Source organism: Triticum urartu, chromosome 2 (genome assembly GCF_003073215.2).
Source record: "Triticum urartu cultivar G1812 chromosome 2, Tu2.1, whole genome shotgun sequence".
NCBI classification, from domain to species: Eukaryota; Viridiplantae; Streptophyta; class Magnoliopsida; order Poales; family Poaceae; genus Triticum; species Triticum urartu.
This window is the reverse complement of record NC_053023.1, coordinates 414,835,871-414,848,305: the sequence shown is the minus strand read 5'-3', so window position 1 is coordinate 414,848,305 and position 12,435 is coordinate 414,835,871. Positions and strand designations below refer to the sequence as shown.

The window sequence follows — 12,435 nt, the reverse complement described above, 5'->3', positions numbered from 1 at the left end:
TTATATCATATCATGGTTGTTTTGAGAAAGTGTTGTCATCCGACATTTATTATTATTGCTCGCTAGTTGATTATGCCATGATATGAGTAAACATGAGACCTAAATGTTATTGTGAATATGGTTAGTTCATAATCTTTGCTGAAAACTTGAATGCTGGCTTTACATATTTACAACAACAAGAGCAAACCGAGTTTGTAAAAGTTTTTCTTTATCACTTTCAGTTTATCAACTGAATTGCTTGAGGACAAGCAAAGCTTTAAGCTTGGGGGAGTTGATACGTCTCTGTCGTATCTACTTTTCCAAACATGTTTGCCCTTGTTTTGGACTCTAATTTGCATGATTTGAATGGAACTAACCCGGACTGACGCTGTTTTCAGCAGAATTGCCATGGTGTTATTTTTGTGCAGAAATAAAAGTTCTCGGAATGACCTGAAAATCAACGGAGAATTATTTTGGAATATATAAAAAATAATGGAAGGAAGATCCACGTCAGGGTGCCTCCACCTATCCACAAGGGCGGGGGGCACGCCTGCCCCCTGGGCGCGCCCCCTACCTCGTGGGCCCCCTGACGCTCCACCGACCTCAACCCTGACTCCATATATTCACTTTGGGAGAGAAAAAACCCAGGGAGAATGATTCATCGCGTTTTACGATATGGAGCCACCGCCAAGCCCTAAACTCTCTTGGAAGGGCTGATCTGGAGTCCGTTCGGGGCTTCTGAGAGGGGAATCCGTCGCCATCGTCATCATCAACCTTCCTCCATCACCAATTGCATGATGCTCACCGCCGTGCGTGAGTAATTCCATCGTAGGCTTGCTGGACGGTAATGGGTTGGATGATATTTATCATTTAATTGAGTTAGTTTTGTTAGGGTTTGATCCCTAGTATCCACGATGTTCTGAGATTGACGTTGCTATGACTTTGCTACGCTTAATGCTTGTCATTAGGGCCCGAGTGCCATGATTTCAGATCTGAACCTATTATGTTTTCATCAATATATGAGAGTTATTGATCCTATCTTGCAAGTCTATAGTCACCTACTATGTGTTATGATCCGACATCCCCGAAGTGACAATAGTCGGGACCACTCCCGATGATGACCGCAGTTTGAGGAGTTCATGTATTCACTATGTGTTAATGCTTTGGTCCGATACTCTATTAAAAGGAGGCCTTAATATCCCTTAGTTTCCAATAGGACCCCACTGCCACGGGAGGGTAGGACAAAAGATGCCATGCAAGTTCTTTCCATAAGCACGTATGACTATATTCGGAATACATGCCTACATTACATTGATGAACTGGAGCTAGTTCTGTGTCACCCTAGGTTATGACTGTTACATGATCGACCGCATCCGGCATAATTCTCCATCACCAATCCATTGCCTACGAGCTTTTCCTATATTGTTCTTCGCTTATTTAATTTTCCGTTGCTATTGTTACAATTACTATAAAATACCAAAAATATTAGCTTTGCTACCATTACCTTTTGCCACCGTTACCACTACTATCATATTACTTTGCTACTAAATACCTTGCTGCAGATATTAAGTTTCCAGGTGTGGTTGAATTGACAACTCAACTGCTAATACTTGAGAATATTCTTTGGCTCCCCTTGTGTCGAATCAATAAATTTGGGTTGAATACTCTACCCTCAAAAACTGTTGCGATCGCCTATACTTGTGGGTTATCAGCGCTCGTCCATCAACTTGACATTCTTCAGGGGCGTTAGTCCTCATTTTTCGTCCCTTTTGGCCATTTGATGACAAAGGGGGAGAAATTTGAGTTAGTCTTCAAGCAGGTCTACTTATATGGGCGTTTTTTTCTAAGTTACAACTCTCGTTCTTCTGAGACTTTATTCGATCGAGTTGTAAACTTAAACTCTATGGTGGTCTGATACTTTTGCTGAGTTTTTCTGCATGCTTATTCCTCATTAATGTTAATGCACGCATGTTGAACTACATCAGTCACCATATTTCATCATGCATTTCAAATTCTTCATATTGTATGTTAAATGCGTATATGGATTACAAGATATAGGGGGAGATCTCCATGATTCTACTCTTCAAAGTGTGCATTGCTTCAAAAGAAAATTCCTCACTATGCACATCTTCAGGGGGAGTTCTTCTATATCTTGCAATCAAAATCCTCAATATCAGTATTTACACTTCATATGTTTATCCCCGTTGAAAACTTAACCTATATTATCATCAATCACCAAAAAGGGGGAGATTGTAAGTGCATCTAGTGCCCCTTAGTGATTTTGGTGTATTGAAGACTTATAGGTTAAGGGACTAATGCGTTTGTGAGTGTACACAGGTCTATAAGTCTATGAGGAGTTTGATGTTTACAGAGAAAGTCGACCCCTAAAAATGAAGTTCTTCGACTGAAGACTTTGGATTTCTGAAGACTTTCTGAAGACTTTGAAAGTGAAGAAATTGGTGTAATCCTGAAGACTTGGTATTCATTCGAGGAACATGAAGCATGAAGACTTTTATTTTCATAGTTTCATTTTCTCTTTCTTGAGTCATAGGAAACACTGTATTGTTAAAGGGGGTTGAGGAAATACTAAGGAAAAAATTTCAAGTGATGCTCAACTCAAATCCTACACCTACCAATCCCTTCGAGTGAAGCCATTGGAAATCTCATACAGCTCAATCAATTTCTTCAGTGATAGAGACGAAGTTCTTCTAGTCTCTGAGAAATTTGTTCTGACTGAGGAGTTAGGAATTCGCCAGTGCGGATTGCCTACACAGTGAGGAACATGATGGCCCTGAGGAATTTGATACTCAAAATTCCGACCATTGATGTGCTATGCGCCAGCTGTCCCAAAATATCTACCCACCTAACGGCCATATCATTGAAGGGCATTTATGTCTTATCATGTCAGGCTGCTCCCTAGGCTATAAACAGCCGCTCCCTACAACCACTAGCTGGTTGGCTGCTCCGAGAGAAACTGACACTTGTCATTTGAGAGCATCCCATCCTCCAAGGACTTTGAGCGAAAATCATCAAGTGAGGAAAACCCAAACCCAAACACCTACAAACCCAAAGTGATTGAGCATCACTGAAGAGATTGATCCTGTGTGGATCTGACACTTGTTACCTTTGAAGACTGTACATCTTTCAGACGGTTAGGCGTCATGGTCTAGAGCATCCAAGAGGAAATTGTGGATCGCCGAGTGACCGAGTCTGTGAAGGTTTGGAAGTCACCTGAAGACTTACCACGAGTGATTGGGCGAGGTCTGTGTGACCTTAGCTCAAGGGGAATACAGTGAGGACTAAGTGTCCTGAGCTGCGTGTTCAGGACTGGGTGTCCGGGACTGTGTGTCCTCGGGTTTAAATACCTAGCCGCCCTAACCAGACGTACAATTGTCACAGCAGTTGGAACTGGTCTACCAAATCATTGTCTTCACCGAGCTAACTGGTTTCAATTCCTCAACCCTTATATTTCCTCATTTCTGTGTTGTGTGCTTGTTCATATCTGTTTGAAGACCTTGACTGAAGACTTTCTCAATTTTCTTAGTTCAATTTCTTCAGTTTGTTTGTCTTCATTCTGTTTATCCTGTGTTTACGCTTTCTGTACTCTGCGCTTGTTTTCATTTCATCATGAAGACCATGCTCATGCTCTGTTACGTTTACTTTGCTTTGTTACGTTTACTTCTGAGTATTTATTCCTCTGCAAGTAGTTCTTCTCTTAGGAATTTCCTCACTCTGAAATTCCTCAGTGACGAATTCATAAAAATCGCCTATTCCCCCCCCCCCCCTCTAGTCGACTTAACGCACTTTCAGCTCCCCATCGGCTTCTTCCTCCATGCCCTCCCCCTAGATGGGGAGAGGTTCTCCCATCTTGTCCGTGGCCACCATGACTCCCGGAGGGGCAGGAGCCCATCCGAGATTGGATCTCTTCTCTCTGTCTCTTTGTTTTTTGGTACTGTTTTCTGGTCGAGCATCATTTCTTTTATAGCCGAAGATCTGTAACTCCGACCGGGCTGAAATTTCGAGGTGATTTTTTCCATAAAACTATCTTTCTTGCGACGAAAGAAAGGCTCTAACCAACATCCACAACCCTCGCATGATCCCGCAGCGCGGCCGGGGGTGGTTGTGTGGGGCCCTCGGGCACCGCCTTGCGTGACGACCAGTAGCTTAGGCAACCCAACTACAACAGTGGCAATAGCAACATGGATGATTACATTCCCATGACTGACAAGGACCAACTACACAGTGTGGGCGATGAGGATGAAGTGCCACCTAGGAGCAAATGGTGCATGGGGTGTCATTGATCGCGAGAGCTCGCCAAAGGAGGTTGATGAAAGCATGGAGGAGCTGGACTTTGACAATTATCTCCCAGTCAATCGATGACGCGACGCTGCTGCCTTGCAGAGAAGGAGACCGCCTATGATATGTGGGGAACGCCACGCTCCATGCATGCGGGCGTAGAGCGTGTTCGAGAGACAAGGATTCAGTCCTTGCGCTCGGAGTTTGATAACCTCAAGATGGCTTATGGAGAGCCCATGGATAATTTTGCGATAATTCACGACACTTGTGGGGCGTATCTGTGAGCTTGGAGACCCGATGGAGGTGAAGTAAGTCATGAAGAAGGTGTTGCGAGCCATCTCCAACAAATCCATCCATGTTGCTTCATTGACTGCCTTGTTTAGTAACATCAACAAGATGACCATGGAGGAAGCCTTTGGGTCACTCAAGGTGCAGGAGGGGCTCCTCAACAGGCTGGAGCCGAGAGGCCTAGAAGAGAAACTTCTCATGATGAGAGGCCGTGGACGTGTATGCGGTGGAGGACGCAAAGATAAAAGCGAGGTACAGTGCTACAATTATGATGACTTTGGACATTATGTTTATGGGTGTTCATAGAAGAAACACAAAACACTTCTGGCAAAGGCTTATTGTGAGGACAATGAACCCGCGCTCCTTTGAGAGGAGTTGCGGTGAGTGCACGCCTGACGGTGTGATGCCGTTAGGGACTGTGCAAAATGACAGTGGTGTGACACCATTTTCATATGAAGCGTGGATGTGAGGCCAACAAAGATGATGGTGTGAAGCTATTGTTAGGCAGGGTCGGTGTGATGTTGAGGCAGTGGTGTGATGCCATTGTCACAAGAAGTTTAACGGTGTGAAACTTGTTGAATATTTGAGCAAATTACTACGAGATTTAATCTGAATAAAAAATAAATAAATTATGACGACAATAAAAGAGATCAAACTAATCATGCGGACTAGCATAGTAGATGAATAGATCGAATCTAATGCATAGACTAGAAATAGGAATTCTATCACGATCTCAAGCAAGGAGGACAAAAACACATACGGTGCAGCGGGAGCAGAACCGCTGGCGTTGATGTTGCCGCCTATGTCGTTGATGAAGAGGTTGTCGAGGTCGGGGAAGAAGTTGTCATTGAGGAAGTCGTCGCCGCCAGCTGTCATGCGAGTGCGCTCCCAAAAAACCCGACCGCCCCTCTCCCATACAGGATCACGAGAGGCGGTGTTTCGAAGGCCTGATGTCCCTTCTCACGGTGTCCTTGGCTCGTTCCTGAAACCCGACCCGGCCCGAAGAGGAAGAGCGCGCATATAGGTCTCCTCTTCTTATGCTCATACAAGTGGTAGAAGAGTTCGTCTTATAAGGTGACGCAACTCCCCCTTAACTAGCAGTATAAGACTAAACATTAGTCTCACTCACACCACACACAGTCGCATGAATAAGCCACGAGAATTTCAGATTTTAGTTGGGCTTTGAGCCAAAAGCCTACTAGCAAAATCCAAGAAGACTGACAAGCATGGTGTGATGCCGTTGTTAGTCATGAGCTTAGAGCAAGGACTGGAACGGTCAAGGTAGCACACAAGGATTACGGAAGAATGTTGGATATAAACCTTGCGTGCTGGGCTTAGTTAACTGGGCATTAGTATAGATCGGTTCAGACCAACACTTAGCTAGTAAAAACATGCAGTCAGCCTGTAGTCAATTTGGCTTCTGCGTGTTCTGTCAGCTGCTAAAGCTATAAATGACAAGAGTAAATGAGTTGTTTGTACTGGTAGTAGAGTAGTATAGCTAGCTGCTTCTGAGCTGCATTGTTCAGGTCGGTTTGGAGCCCTGGAGGTCTAGATCGGTTTAGCCTACAAATATGCATGTACTTCTTTTGTTTTTTTATGATACTACAGGCAACACAACTCTTGTGACAATGGCTAAAGCTACATAACTCGTTTTTTTATGATACTACAGGCAACACAACTCTTCGACCAAAGCTACAAAACGGCTTATCTCTGTTTTTTTCACCAAAACCTTATATTCCACCCATCTCAGGGAACTTGGGCACATCTCTGGGTGCGCGATTAAAGGAGACACGGAAGCAAAACAAACAACTATTTCCAAAAGAAATAATCTCTCCGCCAAAACCGTTGTTCCAGGCATCGCGTGACAGTGCACAACAAAGGGAGAAACACAGACAGATATTCCCGAAAATTCTCTCCTCCAAAAAAGTTGTTCCAGGCATCTCAGGGAATTTGTGTGATGGTGCACAACAAAATGAGAAACACATCAGCTACACGGGCAACTATTTCCCAGAGAAATAAACTTGCCACAAAAAATGTCGTTCCAGGCATCTTGAGTAACTAATACAGTTATTTCCAGCAAAAGTCCTCCTGAGTTTTATGTCACAAGAATCCCGCTGCACCCTGCGACTGAGACGTTCCCTGCTCTGGCGTCCTCACTGCACAAACAAATAATTCATTTATCATAGCTAGGTATTTACAGAAAAGAAAAAAGGCTCTCCCTGGTCCTAATCAGAAATGGAACCTACCTGTACTGGGGTCTGCTGTGGCTGCTGCTGTTGGTGATATGCATATCCAGGATGGCCTGTGTAACCAAGAATGTTAGGATCCTCGGGACAGCAACCATAACCAGGACCAGAGCTTTGGGGGTGTCCATAGTCCACACCATTCCATTGGTCCTGCTCATATTTGTGATTGAAGAGTATGCTTGTCAACGAAAAACTCAAAGTGATCTGGTCATAAAATAACTAGAAAGTACTCCCTCTGTAAAGAAATATAAGATCGTTTAGATCACTAGATCTTATATTTCTACAGAGGGAGTAGAAGGCAAAAAACAGATAAAGACTACCTGCTTCTTAGGAGCAGGACGAGCCCAGTTAACTGTTATGATATTATCTCCCAGCTGGCTTCCATTTAGAATTGTCATAGCCTCCACAGCTGATGCCCTGCAAATACATAAAACTCACAATTCAGTCTATTCCTGGGAAGAACTGTGGTACAGTGGAGAGAGTATGGCAGACAAATTAAAGATTTGCACGATGCATCTGTGTTTTCATATTCCTGCGCACACCTATCATATATGGCTGGAGTTCTCAACCAGAATTTACCATCAGGGACATAGTATTTACCATCCTCAACCGTCACCATAAACATCACCAATCTACCATATTTCAGAATTGTCGAAATTGCAATATAAATAATTATGGTTCTGGTCTCGACAACATAATAGGTACAACAAATAGGTTAAAAGAGGGCCTTGGGCAGTTAACTAACTAGGCTAATATATGACTACTATATGGTATTATTTAACTTGTATTTTTCAGGTAGATCTGCCTATTCCCATGTTCTTTTAGCATATGTAATCACATGGCATTTGTCAAACCATTTATTATGACTAGACCAGATACCTGCTCGAATATGTGACGAAGCCACAGTTCTTCCCCTCTATTACCTTGACAGTAAGCTCTCCATAAGGACTGAAGGCTTTATCTAGATCCTCATCAGTCACACATGAATCAAGTTGACCAACAAAAAGCTGCAAGCCATGAAAAAAATTCTGAGATCAATTGACCATACATGTGACTCCTTTTAAAAGGTAAAACCATGGACTCACTCTGCTATTGTTCTGGTTAGAATCAGAATATGTCCCTTGTGTACGAAAATCTGCAGAAATGGAATGTATTGTTAGAAACTATTGACTCTGACATTAATGAAAAGTGTATGGTGTAGCTGATACAAATATTACTTGCTGTATTGCAAATTTCGGATCCATCAGTAGATGAGAATTAGCTCAGCACTAGTGAAGAATTAATGCACTAAAATGTTCCAACATTATAGGATGTATACCCAGCACAATACGTTCACATCTGTAGATACTGTTAAAGCATGGAATTTTCAAAAAATAAAGCACCAAATCCAGCATTAAGATAATCAACAAATGTTTTGCGATAGCCGACAATAGGCCTGATGCGACTGATTCAAAACTCTTGCAAGTGAAACAATGTGTGTATCATGCAACTTGAAATGCATCACTGCATCCCTCACTGGCAACAATGCGGCAGAGTTATATGAACTGGTACCCAGCAATACATATTGCGATAGAGGCTGGACCAGAAGTCCATGATAAAAGGAAGAGCATAATACAAGGGCTGGAAGAGGGGAGGCTACATTCGCACAGCCAAAGTGACACACAAGCCCTACTGGGATAGCATGGCAGCCTGCACCAGGATAATAAATATGCTTACTGGCGAACTAACTTTAATTCCATCACAACATGGATGATTAAGAATTACTGTACTCCTTTGAAGCCATGCTGCTAATATTTACTAGTCAGTGGTGCAAGAAGAGACCACCTGGGGAATAACATATGCAGGTGTGCAAGCTTTAGGAATTGCAACATGCCGAAACCAAACCCGTGAAAAGATATTTGCAATGTTAAGGACACATAGAAAGCCAGAAATCAAAACTCACAGTTCGGTAGCTACAAAAGTAAATAATTGCAAACCATATTGTTGGTGGCCATACCACTCTTGAAGGTAGCAGGTCCGATACGCATAGGCCTAGAAGAACAGTATGCTCCATTCATTTCAGTCATTGCTTGTGTGCGTTCATTGACATCTCCAAACACAACAAACCCATAGCCTTTTGAGCGTCTAGCAAAAAAATCCCATATAACTTTTGCCCTCTTAACTGATGGATAGCGATTCTTGAACACGTGGTGTAGCATGAAGTCTGTAACATCAAAGCCCAATCCCCCAACATATATGGCACAATCATCATCAGGACCAGCATAGTGGACCCAGCTGAGGCTGAAATCCCTGTCAGCATTAGGCATCTTCTGGCCATTGTAGCTCTGGAGGATTTGGTCAGCAGTGGCATGGTCAGAAAAGGTAAGATAACCGAAACCCTCAGATTGCTTGGTCTCCTTGTTCCGCGTTATCACTGCTGTCACAAGCTGCATTTTAGAAGGAAATGATGAGGAAACAGTGAGAAAAGCACGTAAACTTTGAGATGAATCACAAGAAGATTTCATATACAATGCCTGATGCTATTTGATTGGGTAATCGGAGAAAATCGACAAATATATAGCCTGATTTAAGCAACTGAAATGCAGATAGAGTAAGGAGCTAAACACGGTAGCCGTCTGCAGTTCACTATCACTAGAGCATACTGTGAAACATATAGTAAAACGGAAGAATGGATGTAGTGAGACCCTATCATCCATCTGATTTATAGAAATGTGAGACAGTATCCTGATATACACAATAGCGAGTGGCTCACAATCTAGTGGGCACCAACCACCAAAGCTAGGACCCAGTGGTGCTAGTGAGCAGTATGATGCACGCATGTAAACGCGACTCAGTTGAGGAGACATAAATTGGGAAACATATAGCAGGGGCACAAACATGTATAGGAAACAATTTCAGAAAAAAAAGGGGAGTAGGTGGGACGAGGGGCATGGGACGGGATCACCTCGGGCGAGCGGGTGAAGCAGCTGCGCAGGTAGTCCTCGTCCATCCAGGGGAAAAGCTCGCTGATCCGGAGTGACCTCGACTCCGCCTCCTGCCCTCCGGACCCGGCTCCGCTCTCATCCTCCGCGGCTGGCACCGCCTGCTCCTGCTGCGACGTCCCGTGGTAGTGGTACGGCGGCGCCATGGCCCAGTTCCGCGGGGGCGGATGCGCCATCGTGCCAGGAAGGGTAGGATCAAACCCTAGCAGCCCAATCGATTCTACTCCAATGCGAGAGGAGGAAGAGGGGAAGGAGAAAGTGGACCAAAAGCAAGGACAAGGAGAGGGTTTGCTAAAAGTTGGGGTTTAAGGGGCGCACGCATCCCACGGTTGATAGCCCGTGGAACTGGTTCACCACTCTCTGAATGGTCATAAGAGCAAGTATAATAATGGGCTTAGAGCATGTCTAGTACACCCCGCATCTCGCCCCGACCCGTAAAATAACCGTTAAAATACGGGCCGGGAGCAAGTACAATAGTGGGCTTAGAGCATGTCTAGCACACCCCGCATCTCGCTCCGATCCGTAAAATAACCGTTAAAATGCGGGTCGGGGCGGAAAAACCTGCCTGATTAGACCCCGTATCTTGTCCCGGCCCGCAAAATTTTTTGAGAAGCACGGCAAAATCTCGGCCCTAACCCGCGAATACGCGGGTTTCCCCCTCGCCGCTGTGGTGCCCTGCATATAAGCGGAAGCGGTTGGTGGGAGACATTTCAGCCCGCGCTTTCCCCACCAACCACCTCCCCTCTTCCCCTCGCCCCGCCGTCGGGCCGCCGCCCAAGATTCCGGCGAAAGCAGCCGGTGGGAGCACGCCGAAAGGCCGCCACACGCACGAGGCCTCCCCTCCCTCCTGCTTCGGCGGGACGCCGGATTTGCGGATCTGTGGCCCTTCATCGCGGGCCGCCGAATTTGGCTTTTCCGGCTGCCGGTGGCAGCGCCAAGCGATGGAATGGTCGGGGAGCATCTCCCGCAGCCCCGGCAAGGGTGCATCGCCGCATGCAGGTACGGGTTCGTCCTCCCGCCACCGCCGATGGTTTGCGGGCATGGATTCGTCCGGCCGTCCACCAGGCTCGACGCTCGCGCGGCGGCTCTGTGGCTCGTCGATGCTGCTCATACAGTGCGACGACTGCACGCGGACAGTGATGCGGCTGACTTCGAGCACGCCGAAGCATCCCGGATGGGTGTTCTCCAAATGCGTAAACAACGGGGTACGTGCACTTGTGGTAGCTCATTTTGATAGCTCATTCTTTGGTTCAATTGCGGTAGCTCATTTCGAATATGCTCATTCATGTGTGTACGAAGATGGATGCTCATTTTGGTTTTGGGAAGGCGAATACATTGATTTATTGATAGAAAGAAACTTAATAGATGTTTGTGCACTCCTTAGTAGAATCAAAGGCAATGATGCGGCTGCATGTGCAACTAGAGGGGAAGCAACGTCTACTTCTTTCGAACCAAAGATGAAGAAAGAAGAATGCAAAATCAAGAATCCGCAGATAAACAATGAATGCATGGAGAAGATATTAGTCCAACTAGTGGGAGCAGTTATGGAAGTTGGAAATCTTCTAAAATGCATACTTATGGTTCTTGTTTTCTTTGGTCTTGCTATTCTAGCAAAGATATGGTGATGTCTTATGTATCCAATGTTGTTGAAAAAGCAAAGAAATGCATTATGTTGGATCAAATTAAGGTGTGAATTTAGGTTTTCCGGGCCGGGAGGAGCTGTGCCAGATCTGACCCCGCAAAGCTGACCCGTAAAAGAGCATATTCCGTGAATATCCTTTTTACGGGTCCGTTATGCGGGGTCTGCAACTGCGGCCATCCGTGTCGGCCCGCGAATGCGTTTTTCCGTGAACTACAAACACGTTTTGCGAGCCGGCCGGATGCGGGATCTGCTAGAGTTGCTCTTAGGCCCTCTCCAATGCTCCACCTTGTATAGGTGCTAAGTCTGCCATGTAGGCAAAAAATCTGATGTTGCAAGGTAATAAAGAGGAGAAAGATGAGTTTGATGACCCAGGAAGAACCAATGCCAAGCACGTGAACCTAGGCACAAGCAATTAAATGAAAGAAACCCACCAATGTATGGAATAGTTTAGTTGCTAAAACATTAAATGAGGGGAGCTTAGCACCAACAAGTGAAGAACCTATGCATTGTGGACATTAGTTGCTAAATTTTTTAGTATGCTTGGCGCCTTATCTAAGCACCTATGCATTGGAAGTGGCCTTATAGCCCGCTTACATGGTATTTCTGCCTATGTGAAGGAGAGAGATGTGAAAAAGTAAAGAGAGTAGCTATATACGTATTCCTAGGTAAATGTAATAAATGTGAAGCAAGAGATAAAGAGAAAATGGGAAAAGGTACTGATGTAATAGCCAACCTTATAGCTCACACTATTGTATGAGTGCGTGTAGATAATGGCTATAGAGGACATGTCGGTTCCTTATAGCCATCAGTTGGCTATGTTATTAACCATGCTCTAAGGGCATCTCCAACAAATTGTATGTTAGTATTGTTGGTAAAATGCCCGTGTCATCAACCAACAAGTTATCATACAACTACTCCAATAGATTGTATCTAAATTATCCAATAGATGGTGAGAAAATAAATATGAGTATAGGTGGCAAATTTACCAACACCTATCTTACAA

General features: G+C 44.7%; 1 protein-coding gene across 1 annotated transcript; it reads right to left on the bottom strand.

Annotated features, from left to right (window-relative positions):
* Window positions 1-6,460: 6,460 nt before the first annotated feature.
* On the bottom strand, window positions 6,461-10,105 carry LOC125537612 (polyadenylate-binding protein RBP45-like). The gene is made up of 7 exons (XM_048700938.1): window positions 9,754-10,105; window positions 8,806-9,235; window positions 7,895-7,944; window positions 7,689-7,816; window positions 7,130-7,226; window positions 6,810-6,959; window positions 6,461-6,719 (listed from the first exon to the last, which is right to left on the bottom strand). The coding sequence occupies exons 1-7, from the start codon at window positions 9,964-9,966 to the stop codon at window positions 6,717-6,719; spliced, it is 1,071 nt and encodes a 356-aa protein (XP_048556895.1). The 5' UTR covers window positions 9,967-10,105; the 3' UTR covers window positions 6,461-6,716.
* Between the last annotated feature and the right edge of the window lie 2,330 nt (window positions 10,106-12,435).